Here is a 13,813-nt window from a genome sequence, read left to right as displayed (position 1 = left end):
GGGGATGTAGCTCACTTGGTATAATGCTTACCTAGCAAAGACTTTATAGAAGTTAGGAGTGGGAGTGGAAGTATGACTCATAGAACACTGGTTCATAAGTCCGTGGGTCCTGAGTGGAATCACTGAGCTGCTTTGTTGTGGAAAACAGGATAGTGGTGCGCTGTCTGCCACAGGCCTATTGCCCCTCTGCACAATTCCTATATTAAAGTAAGCCCCAAATGGACATGGGCATGGGCATTACAAAGTAGGTCATGCGGCTGCACCTGTCAATGAACAGAATCAGTTCCCAGTGAGAGCCAGGAAGAGGATTCTCAAGACATGGCTAAGCAGTGTTTCTGTAAACAAAAGGCTCTCAGGAAGAATGGGCATAGTTAACACACTGATCTTGGAATTACCAGCCTTGAGGGCTGTGAGAAATGAGCTTCTGACTAACAGTTTGTCTCACTCTTAAGGACAGCCCAAACCAATTGAGAATAGGTAGAAAAAGGGGGTGGGGGAGCCAGTGAGTGGTTTTCCTCTGATTCGGGTACTTATCGAGAGACAATTCTACATGGGCCTCACTACCTGTCTTGCAGAGCCAGTGACTGTTCTGAACTCTCTCCAAGAACATTTGTGATAAAGGCTTTTGATGACAAAGATCATATTTTTCTCCTGTACACAAGACAACGTTTCCATCTGGAACAAAGGCCAGGTAGGCCTTACTTTGCCTTTTCAAAGATGTAGTTTCCCTAAACTCAGGGTTCCTTTCCTACAGCATTCAGTCTCCTGTCACCTCTGCAGGCATGGCGGGCTCTTTCTGTAGTCTTACAGGAAAGAGGCTCAGAGAATTGAGATGAATAAGCTGATGCCCATGTGTGCTGTTTGTGATAAAGTCCATTGTCTCTAAGAGCGCTGTCAAACAGCTTAGCCAATCAACAGAACTGAACACTGGACACAGGCTAGACCTACCACACCTAATGGAGCAACATACCTTCTCAAAAGTACCCAGGAAGATTCCTCTATTAGAAGCCATGTTTGACACACAGAACAAACTCCAATACAGTTTCTTAATCATGGTATAATGTATACTCCTTAATCGTGGTATAATGAATTCAGAAATTAACAGACGAGCCAGTGGTGGTGTACACCCTTAATCCTAGCACTAGGGAGGCAGAGTTTGAGACCAGACTGGTCTACAAAGCAAGTCCAGGACACCCCACCCCCCAAATGAAATCTCATCCACACAACCAAAACCTACCTCCCATCAATAGACAATGCTTCAAGAGATGTAAGACTAAACCTACAACAGAAGAAATAGGAAAGGCAAGAGTGGAAATGATGGAACCAAGAGTGGAAAATCAACAGATCTGATTCTTTGAAAAGATGCATAAGAAATCTTTAGTAGAAAGAGAGGAAGTGGGGAGGGAGAGAGAAGAGGAGCTAAGGAGAGGAGGGGAGGGAGAAGGGGAGGTGAGGGGAAGGGAGGGAAGGGCAGAAGAGATGACAGAGGAGAGAGGCTCAAATGACTAAAACCAATATTGAGCCAGTGGCTGTCACCTGCTAACTCTAGAGAGCACAAGAAAGGTGCACTGGAATGAGGTTGTCAGCTTTCCACAGTGAAACCAAACACAGCCTTCCATTACAGCCTTCACTGAGCTATCTGAAGGTCAGACTGTTAACAAAGGTATTACTGAAATGCCTGTGCTTACTAGTCAGCTGCTGAACCTTCAGTTTGGATGCCTACCTACCCTAGCTGTTCCCATCTTCACTGGGGAAATTGGTGCTACAGACTAGAGTCCGCATAAAAACTAACAATGTATCAATTCTATACAACCTAGGCAGAGACATCCCTAAAAGCACCGTTATATTGGTCATTCAAAAATAGCAATTAAAACCATGACTCACTCAGGGTGGTGGTGATGCAAACAATTCTGCCTTTCTGAGAACTAAGGAGATTCCTGCAGTCTGTGCATGGCACTCGGGGAATTTTGTAGCATTCAGCAGCAGATAGATGTCCTTGCATCAAACTCCAGTAAACTTCAGCAAGTGGTTAATTTTAGATAACACTCAACTTAGGGACCCTGGAGTATTTACTTAGAAAAATATGGCTATATGATCGTACATTAGGGACTTAGAAGGATAAAAGAACCACCTGTTTTAAAAGTACCCTCATGCCATTAGCACTTGGCCAAGTCTTTTAGTGTTAACAGCTGCCTGTGGCCCATCACTTATTTGCGTGGGTATACAGCACTGTCAAGAGGACCTGTTTTCTGCCCTTTTATGAGGAATGGTAAAATCAACCTAACCCTGTTTTATGTCAACTTGACACAAGCCAGTTATCTGGAGGGAACATTAAAAAAAAAAAAAATTGCCTCTAGGATCTGGCTGGAGGGTATTTTAACTAGTGGTTAAGAGTGGAAGGCCCAGCCCATTATAGGTGGTGCCAACCCTGAGCTAGTAGTCAAAGCACGCAGAGCAAGCCACAAGCCAGTAAGCAGCACCTCTTCATGGCCTGCTCCTCTGGGTTCCAGCTCTGCTTGAGTTTTGTCCTGACTACCTTCAAAAGATGGATTACAACCTGGAAGTGTAATTTAAGCCAAACAAACCCTTTTCTCCCCAACTTGGTTTTGGTCATGGCCATTCGGTGCCTTCTGAAAACCCAAACACTTGGTGTAATTTCTGTCCACGTTAGGAGCTGCACACAGGTGCTCATATTCAGTCTCCTGACTGCTTTCTTCTCATGGTGAGTTCAGACAACAGAGATGTGGTACCAAGTGACAGGAACACAGGCATAAAGACAATTTCTGCTAACCCTCATCCCCAGTCTTGGATCCTTGTACTTCTGCCCTAGTTCCAATTATGTTCCATCTTGTTGCTCTCTTGTATTGTCAGGTATCCTCATTCCTGTTTGGAAAAACCACCCGTTCGTTGCCTTAGCTCTGCTGAAGACATGGTACCTGGCACTCTCAGACCTGTGGGGTCCAACCATGTGATAACAGGATTTTTGCCTTGAAACACACATTGACTGTCATGTACGATTTAGTAAGAGAAGATGATGCTGAGTCACATGTCATCTTTCCAAGGATAGCTATTCCCAGGAGGGGCAGAGGATGTGGTTTATTTTTAAAAAAATGTTCATTAAATATTCACTAAGAACAAACCAACACAAAACAAGTATGAATATAGTAACAAAGGGACAGCTGAGATGCATCTGTAGCTGGCCAGGGCTGGGGGTGGAGGTGAGGGAGGGGTTTGCTTGTACAGTGACTCCAATCTGCTTAGTAAAATCAAAAGCATAATACTTTGCTAAGCAGGAGCAGAGTTTGTGTGGTTGAAGGTCTTTGCTACCTTACCATGTTTCCAAACTGCATTCCATCTTGTCCACTACACCCCTCATTTGCATAAGATCAGAAAAACAGGGTAGCATGGATCCTAGACTGTGGCTTTTCGAACACAGAACAGAAAAACATGACAATGAAAAGCAAAACCATTGTGGGAAGGGGGTGACCAGGAGGATAGTTAAAAAAATTAAAAAATCACTAAGAAATGTATTTTTAAAATCCTACTGATGGTGCCTGAGTATTCCACACTATGAGGAAACATTTGTACTTCAGGCTGTAAGAAGGGATTTGCATTCATGTTCTTCACAGCTTAGCAGGTAGACACTGTAATGGGCTGTTCTTACAGCACTGCTCACTGTCCCCCAGATTCAATGGTCTTGGAGGACAACAGGTGGCACTAGCCAAGGCCAAACTAAGTGTTTCACCAAGTGCCTCAGCCTGGAGTCCAGAGACCACGGAGAACAGGAAAGGTGTCAGAGGAGGAGGCAACAGCTAATACATCTTAAGGTCCTGGCTAATCACCTCAGCAGAGGAGTGGTCAGCCCTCCCTGTAACACCTATGCCTTGGAAAAGAGATGCAGCTCTTTTAAGGTCTTAGCCCACTTCCTTCTCTAGACTGCCAGCTCTGAGTAAAATACAACTTTCAATAGTCAAGTTTTAGTGTTTCCTACTGGTGTCTGTCGTGATGATACAAACTTTAGTATTTGTGAAACAGTGACAGCAATATACCATCTAAACATGGGAGAGATGAGAGAAAACTGGGTACTTCCAAGACAGATATGGATAAAATCTGAGGTATTGAAGACTAAAATATCACACAAGAATAAGAAATTGCTAAGGGCACATTGAAGCTATCATTCAGAAATAAACTTTAAATCATAGTGGGGTAGGAGCATTACTACTTCAGGGACAGCCTGGGATAAACCCACCAGAATTATTTTTGTGGACTGATAAGGAAAACACTAGCATTGGGGTGAAGAACTCCGAAGCTAGAGTATCTGACTGGTGATCTTCAAGGAATCTGGCGTAGCCATTGTAGCCAGCTAGGGAAACTAAGGAAAGCTGAGCCAAGAAGCAGGGCTTGAGAGCGCCCTCAGGAGGCAGGAATGTAGTATGACAAAGTTGTGGGAAAGAAAAAGAAACATTTAAATATTTATCCACTACAAGTCATTTTAATTCTAATACTTCTGTCAACATATAGTTAAACAGTGTAAACCACTCGTGTTATAAGAATCATTCCTTCAACTAGAATTTGAAAAAATATAGATATTGGTAAGCAGGAAACAGGAACTGTAAATACCTCAGTGTTTGCCTCTGATAGTTTGCAATGACAGACACGATACTATATCCAAGTGTAACTCTTGTGCATGTCTGATGTGTATATGGTAAGTACATGCTGTGGACCGAGAGGACATCTTCAGGCACTGGTCTTCACATCCTAACTTGGGACAATCTTTTGTTTGCTGCTGAATGCATCAAGCTAACTGGCCTATGGTCTACCTTTCATTCTGTACTAAAATTTTACAGTAGCAATGGAATAAATCTTAAGTAACAATATATTGATACACTGTGTAGAGCAATAAAAAGGTCCAGTGATGTGTTCTCTTTCTAAAGACACACTGTCCTTCTGGGGCCATGGGATCTGTCTCTAATCTGGCACTATGTCTAGTTTCAGTTTATAAAATTAGCCTTTACAAAGATCTACATCAACATCTAGAAGAGATCCACCAATCAGTGATTAGGAAATTATTTGCCCTTCTTTCTTCCTGGCTGGAGAATTGTCTTAAGCTATATTAATTATCATGGGCTAACTGGAAAACAAAATTAAAGGTGAACACTTGTTTTCATGGTCAGGCACCATTTGAAGGTGTCTAGAATAAAACCTGAAAAATTCCTTAAAAAGGCATCTGAGGACTGACAAAGTTTATACTTACTTCCTAAGCAGCAAGGGTTAAACTGCAGAACCCTAATAACCAGCATCACTTAAATCACTTAAATGGGAATATAGTTAAGTTTTATCTCAAATCCCAGAGTCTAATTTACAAAAAGAAAAAAAAAAAGCCTCTCATGATATACTAGAAATCATCCAGTCATTTATTTGTTTTATACCAGAGATATAATGAATGTATTAAAAAGAAAAATGTTTTTATACCAACTTATTTTTATTGTTTCTAGATTCCTCCATTTAGAAAACAGGAACCATCTTTTCATTACGCTGTGGCTCCTTCTCCTTGAACCTAAGCTTAGTTTAAGGAAAACTTTGCTTGCACAATTATATAACTAACTTTAATCAATACATGGTAATTAACTATCCAAAGCCTCAATACAGTAGCTAACTTTTGGGAAATGACTTAACACAAACAACCTACTTTGCAAAGTAAAAAATATTTTGTGTAAACAATTATCTTCTTTGAAAATTTCTCTATGCGAGTATCAGAACAGACTTACTTCTCTTTTTATTTTCATTTTCTGTATTTTGGGTATGCCTTAGAAAAGTAAAACTATATATAAGCATTGTCAACTATTATATCTAAAGTCAAGATAATGGATTATCTCTAAGTAATTTCTGCAATGACTAATTTTTAAAACTCAAAAATTGCTACCCATGAAATCTGAAAACTGCACTGTAAGATACCTTTTTATGGGTGGCAACAACTTGAAGGATAAAACGAATGTATAGAACATGGAAGTATAAAATGGCATGGCTCCACAAATACAAAAACAGCCATATTCTGTTTGACTCCACATGCAGACTTACATATCTGTAAGTCAGATGAGAAGTCTCAAATGCAGCCAGATGAGTACTATAAAGGTGTGTGCTGAACTAGGACTCACTTCAGCCCACAATGGTCACCTACTGACAAAAACACTCATGGGTCAAAAATGAAGTGTCACAAATGGAAAGGCAGTCCAGTCTCTTAACAGTGCACACTGCTGTGCCCTGAGTTCAGTGATATCCGTAAGCACAAAGTGTCAACATGTCACTTTAAGATAACTCAACATCTTTGGTTTTCAAAGAAATGTAATACTTCAAAATTAAAATTCATCAATTTGCATTAACAAGTCATACACATGCCAAATGAAGCTTTACTTAACAGCTGAAGGTCAAGATCCCAAAATGTGTAGCGCTATCTTCAGAAAACTTGGAATGTAACATGCTTAGGTCAGGTTAGATATCGTCAATGTCTTCATCATCATCTCCAATATCATCAAACTGGATTTCATCATCATCCCCAGGACCAAATGTGTCCGTTTCATTGATTTTAGCGTGTTCTGGGAGCTCTCCATATGCCTTCAGACTTCTTGCTTCATCTGCATTATACTTTAAGATTACGTCAGCTTTGTTATCTTGATAGTCTCGAAGACCAATCAGTATAATGTCTGAGGTATTTATCCAAACCTTTTTTCTCAGCTTTCCTCTTATGTGGCACAGCCTCCTCACGCCGTCAAAACACATTGCTTCCAACCGTCCGTTTCCCAGCATCTTGATCACCTGAGCATACTCTTGCCCATCCTCCTTAAACACCAACTCTCTCTTCTCAGACTCGTTCTCATTCTTACCTCTGCGCCTGTTTTTGCCTCCTTTGCCTTTATTCTTTGGCATGATGGAGAGGACAACCACAGGAGTGGGGTGAGGATTCCTGCTGACAGTGGCAGTAACTCCTTTCCAGAAGCTACCACACTACTAGGATGGACGGCAGGAAGTATCTAACTGGTGGATCTGAAGCAACTATGAGGCTGCCCTGTCAGTACAGAAAATCCACAGCAGCAAACAGCGTTCCAGAGTCCTGGCTCCTGATAGCTGAAAAAACAAAATATTTTTGTAAATATGATGTGACTGTGGTGCACAAGCTGAGCCAGTTCTGGGTTACACTGTGTTGTTTGGAATATTGTCCTTTAATCTCTGCCTAGCCACAGACTGTTCTATCTAATGAAGCAACAGCCTTGACCTGAGCTACTCCATTTTCTTTGTATGTGCCAAGGAAGAATGGCTTCACATTTGAGTTCAATTCCCAGCACCCAACTGTTGCTTGCATCAACCATCTATAATGAGATCCGATGCCCTCTTCTGGTGTGTCTGAAGACAGTGATTGTGTATTCACACATATAAGACAAAAATCTTTTTAAAAAAATAAACAAGTTTTTCTGCTTTCTTTTAATAGTTTACAATTTTTGAAAAAGAAATTGCTTATTACCAATTCCCTGGAATGTATTCAGTCTTTATGGCCCAGTATATCCCACAGTGTATAAATAGCCTTCTACGAGCACCCGCTCTTAGAATCATGTGGTTCGTAGCCATTCCACTCTTTAGCAATCCAGATACTGGGTAGAGATGGGACTCCACACAGAGTGACATGTGGCTGTGATGTCACTGGCCCCTGTGCTACTCCAGTGTCCCATTACCCAATTCCTTTATGTGTCCTCCCATTGACACCAGCAACACAGGACTGAAGGGTTAACTAGTGCTGCCATCCTTGCAATCTAGTGAGATCCCAAGCACAGTACTCAGTTATCGCTCTGCTCTACAGGCAAGAAAATACATTACAGCCACATTTACATTAAGTCTGCCTAGTTCATGTGTCCTTTCCCCTGCTTATGATCCCCAGGGTGCCATCAGAATAACCCACAGGAGACAATATTTTAAAAAGCATTATCATTGTAGCAATAAAGTTCCAAAGCTACTTGATTTCCTAATACCTTGTCATTCCAGGTCAGCAGCAGTGACAGTTGAGCAACAGTGCCCATTTCCCCCTGAATTCCTCAAATATTACACAACACAATCTAGGGTCTGATGCTACTTCAAAGATTCTACTTTGATTTCTCAGGCAAGTTACAGTATGAAATCACTGTGCCAATCAGGGGTTCACTGGGGAAAAGATGGTGCAGACAAGTTGGGTAATACGAAGAGAGGGATTATTTATAAACATGAAATATCAAAGCCCACCACAGAGAACAGTGCCATTCTCTAGGATGACACACAATAGAGTCTCATACTTAGTGAAAGAAGGAACAAGACTAAGATGTTTGGACAAGAAATTCTGACACCCTTGTTGACACTTTTAGCTTTTGGCACAAACTGCCTGTAGCTATGAGACCTGTTACCAGTCTCTCAGTCAGGGCTCCTCACCCACCCCCTTTGGCTGTTTGAGGTCTTTGCATACCCATATGACTTTGTATATCATTATGATCCATTTACCAACTTTCTCAAAGGTAACTAAATCTTGGTAGAAAATGCATTTGATCTATATCTAATGATTTAAACTTTCTTATTTATATACACAATATGTAGGTCTCCAGGCCCTACAAATATGAGGTAAGCACTATCTGTTATTGTTTGTAGTTCATAGTGACTCTAAGAAGACAGTTAACTAAATGTCTTAGTATCACATTGTTGGAAAGGGGCTATACAGTGGGAAAACAACTTAGGTTGTTCTTTCCCCAGTTTTTTTCATGAGATCATGTGATGCTTTAAAAAAACGTGTTTTGATGATGCAGTATTATTCTTTTCACTTAGCAAAAGCTGTGTATATTAGGAATGTGAACTTACTGTCTCTTAATTTGTCATAGCACTGTGTACATTACTCCTACCATCACGTGCCTGAATGCCTGCCTGTATGTTATTAAAACTTCTCTCTTCTCTGTCAAGCTGTGTGTCTTGGGGCAGAAATGTTTGTTTCTTATGTCTCCATTTGGCAGTGGGAAAGACTCCATGATAGCTAAACAGAACTGTGTTCTAACTTTGACCCTGTAGAGCAATTGCTTGTACAGTTCATTCCCCCAACTCCTGTGGAGGAACCTAAGGGGCAGAGACCAGAGTCGTATTCAATTTGTGAAACTAATAGTCCTAGCCATACTCTTCCTGGGCCCCAAGAAGAACAAGCAAACAAATCTTGAGAAAACAAGCACATTCATTATACTGTTCAGCACCATGGAGGGGCCAGTGAAAAGGAAAAAATGCCCAACCTAACTCTTGGTCAAAGAGACACAAGTGTATTAAGACATTTCTTTCAACCTATACAATTAGCCTAAGTTCAGTCAGTAAAATCCAGTGTGAGTTGGGGAAACTAGCTTTTGTGATCATATCTGCTGGAAATGGAATATGGTGAGTATGAAGAAGCAAAATATGAACATACTTGATACTACAATTCTGCATGCGTCAAGTAATCATCTTCCTCTTACAGATGTGCCAAGTCTCTTAAGTCCCTGACTGCCCTTTCCCGGGACTTTGTCCAGTTATTTTTTGAGCTGCTAAATTTGAAACTCTGGTGTCATTTTGCTTCAGACTGAGAGCAGGCTTACTTCAAGCGTATAGTAAAGGCAGTGGGTTGTGGAAAGTCAGCGAGCAACCCACCTTAGCTGCAACACAAACCTACTTTGTGCACAGCAGTCACCTAAGCCACTTTAGCCACTCTTTGACATGATGGCAAGAAAATTCAGCAAAATTGAGGCTAAAGACCCTACTGCGAAATGAACAACAAAGCCTCTGAAATTAAAATTTCAACTTTCCACAAACACTTAATTTGGGTCTATTGAAATGAAATCGTTAAGTAGCACTGTATACATGCACCGTATACAAGCACTACAAGCACGCCTGTAACTCCAGTATGTTACAGCAGCCTTTCAAAGGCCACTCTTAACTGGGCTCTACTGAATGAAAATGCATTATCTACTACATTTATCTCAGCTGTCCCTAACCCAGGTCCAATATAGGCTGAAGGACATTTCATGCAAACTACCAGGAAATCTCTAGAACAAGATACTTTTCAGCTGCTTCCTACCCAGAATGTGTGTACAATTACCTGCAGCTGACAATGTAGTTTGCTTTCCAATACATAGAGCGCTTTAAGTAAACGATAACCAATCTGGTGTGATACAAGATAGCCTAGTAAATGCATACTATAAAAGCCTAGTACCTATAGTGGTTAAAATAGCATTACCACATACATCAAACAAAAGCAGGATTAGCGTAATTTAGATGAGCATTTATTATGTATCAAACACAGGAACAAGAACTAAGATCTCTATCTTCTATGAAGTGTTAGAAAATGGAGGAAGATACCACAGTAATAACACTTAGCATGGTGTCTAGAAAATATTAGTGATTATAGAATGATACCTTACACTTCTCCAAGAAACTGCTTTCTGCTCTCCCCTAAAAGGAGTAGACTCTTCTGTGTCCACGGCATCTTTCTGCCTCATCTACCACTCCACACTGTTCTAAGCATTTCTACCCACACTTGGTCCCAGCTCTACACTGACTCACAACCTCTCCTGGGTTACCAGTCACCCTGCATCACCAGACACTCGGCCATCAGCCACTACTGACATAGTGTTTTTGCTGACAGAGTAATCTTATTTCCATATTTGTGTAACTCTAATCTTTTTGCAGCAAGAATGTTCTTTTTAACAACAGAACTCTAATTAGGTCCTTTTGTGGTTCGATATCTTCGATGGTTCCCAATTGCCTTAGGAAAATGCCGAAATGCTCTCGAAGCAACTGTGAGTGTTCTTTACCCATTACCTAATCACACTTCATTCTCCCTTGTTATTCTGGTATCTTTAGTAAATTCTGTTCCAATGTTTCAGCTGTGTTAAGTCTATAATCTCAGAAAGCAGAATAATGAAGCTTCTAGGCCTGGATAGAAATCTGGTAAGTGAACAGCACCACCTAGTGGTCACAATGCTGTTAGGGCAATGAGGCGTTCTGAAATATCAAGGCAGCCGTTTCTCACTACCTTCAAATCCATTTTGTTATACAAACCTTTCAAGTGTGGATTTATAATATCAGGCTCATAACCCCAAATCTTAACTCTGCCATCCTGAGGAACTTCTACATATATGAGCAACGTGGTCTGACTATCACACTTTCTGATGACTTAACTATCTAGTTAAGTGACTGGCTTCTAGAGATCTCTTCCATAGTCTCCACCTCAACCATTATTGGTAGCTTCTGAGAACTAGTGGCTTTTGGTCCTCTGCTTTGTTGAGACAAATGTGGTCTGTGCAAATAAGCAATGGCAGGGTTCCTTGTGGCTTTGTATCAAGTACCGTCACACATCAAATTTTGAACTTCAAATTCATTGTAGGAAAATTATAACCCGTAAAAGTACTCAGAGATTTAGGAATTCAGACTCCAAGTGTCTGTCTGCCTGCCTGTCTGGGGTGATGGATCAGCATGAGGACCTGAGTTCAGTCCCCAGAACTCACAGAAAAGCCAGGATTTGTTTGTGTTTGTCCCTGCAATCCCAGAGCTAGGGAGGCAGAGGCAGAGGCAGGGGGGTCCTGAGGGCTTGCTAGCCAGCCTAACGAGTTGAATCTGTGAGGATCTGGAAAGCCTGTCTCAAAAAAACCCAAGTGGAAAGCAGTGAGAGAAGACATCTGGGCTAGAGAGGTGGCTCAGTGGTTAAGAGCACTGACTGCTCTTTCAGAGGTCCTGAGTTCAAATCCCAGCAACCACATGGTGGCTCACAACCATCTGGAATGGGATCTGATGCCCTCTTTTGGAGTGTCTGAAAACGGCTACAGTGTACTTGAATAAGATAAGTAAATAAGTCTTAAAAAGAAAAAGGCAGAGAGAAGGCAGGCATCAGCTATCAACCACGTCCTCCACATTTCTGCGTGAGTGATGAATATTGGGTCTATCACAATCACTTAAGTATATCTGACAAACTTACTAAATAACAACCCATTAATCACATTTCATGTGTTTATATCTTGTCAACAAATAACCACAAGCTCAATGGCTTAAAAATAGAATAGTATTCTCTGACAGCTGAAATGAAGGCTCTGGCTGGAGGCTCTGCAGAGCTTGTCCTAGCTCCCCTTGATTATGGATAAACATTGGTTTTCCTTGGCTTCTTCACACATCACCTCAATCTATGTGTGTGCCTTTATGTTCTTTTCTATCAAGTATCTTCTGTCTACTCATTGCATTTAGTGCTCCCTCTAAATTTAAGATAATCTCTTCTAGAGATTAACTACAACTGCCAAGTCTTCCAAACTTCCAAATAAAGTGTTATTAACAGGGATGGGAATGACATCTTGGAATTGTGTCTGAAGGGATACAAGTCACTCCAGTATAAATAGGCAATACATCTTAAATATAAAGTGTAACTACATTTCTCAGACTAAATGACAGTAAAGACATTGCTTTACATTTTTATAAATCTAGATTCATAGAACACTGAGTGCTCACCTCCTTTGGTCTGCTATGCTGTTTTGGTTGAACAACTACAACCCTTTGAAAGATTTTTCAGAAGGCTGTGGGGGGTCTTCAGAAGATACTCTGAGAATCACAGCTTCAAAGTAAATACTCCAAAGTGTACATACAGAGTACAGTATAAAATTTTCAAAGTGAAACTTCCAGGCTACAAGTATTATATAATATTAGTTTCCATTTTGTTACTTAGGTCCACCCCACAGTGGTTGCCAAAGACAGCACATGTCTAGCACCTCCGTACTTGGAAGTTTTGCCTGTTTGGTGATTAATATTTATAGTATGAAAAGTGATACCGAACTGTGTGTGGTTCTTTTAATATTGACATTTTAGTTATATTAGTTCCCTTCTCCCCTTTTCCTCCCTCTCAAACCCTCCATACTGCACTGAGATTTTAATCTTATTTGTTCTTTTCTGTTTATTTGTATGGTCATCTTATGAAGAAAGGGTGGTTCCCAACCCCCACATACATACACCCTTGTAGCTCTGGGGATTCAATCGTAGGCCTTGGACAATCTCTACATTAGCAGCTCCATACTCAAAGCTCTAAGATCACAGTCAGAAAGTAGAACCTCCATTTTTCACTGTGAAATTCAGTTTTATTTCCACTCACCTACAAAATAATACGTCTGCTTCTGGCCTGGTTCTCAGGAAGGTGTAGTCTCTCCAGTCTGGAAGATATGAAAAGAATGTGACCTTAAGCCTCCTTACCATTTACTCCAGCAGAAGCTTTAAGTGCCCCAGGCCACTGAGTGAACTTCCGGCTCTGGATTTATACGCCCCACCCAACCCTTACTCTAGGCCTTGCCTCACTCCTACCTGCCGGTTATTTCGTTCTCAGAAAACCCCTCTACTAATCCTCAGCAGCTTGGAGCCCACCCTGCCTCTTTCGTTAAAGAAACCAAAAGCCAAAAGAAAAAAAAAAGCGGGGGGGGGGGGGGATAAAAACGGGAACACCTGATTCCTGTTACGCACGTGGGAAGCGTATAATGAATGCCCTGCAAGAAACGCCATGTTGACCAGAGGCAAATTAGTTATTTCGCTGCTGTTGGATCCTAAACTCTCTAATCAGTAAAATAGGCACAATACCACTTACTGTTTGAAGGGTGGAAGGAGCTTGCTAAGAGGTACTCAACGGATGTTTATTTTAATTTAACCGAAACTTATCTTGTGCTTACCACGTGCCGGCCACTCTTCTAGATGCCTTTTCCAGATAATGAACTCAGGTAATAATCCGTATTTATTTCAGGCAGTACTATTTAGCACTTTTTAGACT

General features: G+C 41.1%; 1 protein-coding gene across 1 annotated transcript; it reads right to left on the bottom strand.

The window, feature by feature from the left end:
* Positions 1-5,393: 5,393 nt before the first annotated feature.
* On the bottom strand, positions 5,394-13,206 carry LOC308423463 (eukaryotic translation initiation factor 1A). The gene is made up of 2 exons (XM_080920154.1): positions 13,151-13,206; positions 5,394-7,122 (listed from the first exon to the last, which is right to left on the bottom strand). Exon 2 carries the CDS (start codon positions 6,922-6,924, stop codon positions 6,490-6,492), a length of 435 nt encoding a protein of 144 aa, XP_080776280.1. The 5' UTR covers positions 6,925-7,122; positions 13,151-13,206; the 3' UTR covers positions 5,394-6,489.
* Between the last annotated feature and the right edge of the window lie 607 nt (positions 13,207-13,813).

Source organism: Micromys minutus (assembly GCF_963924665.1).
Source record: "Micromys minutus genome assembly, chromosome: 8".
Classification (NCBI taxonomy): Eukaryota; Metazoa; Chordata; class Mammalia; order Rodentia; family Muridae; genus Micromys; species Micromys minutus.
This window is presented reverse-complemented; position numbering and strand designations above follow the sequence as displayed.

Excerpts from the sequence above, each read along its gene's own strand:
- LOC308423463 (XM_080920154.1), bottom strand. The coding sequence starts at position 6,924 with ATGCCAAAGAATAAAGGCAAAGGAGGCAAAAACAGGCGCAGAGGTAAG.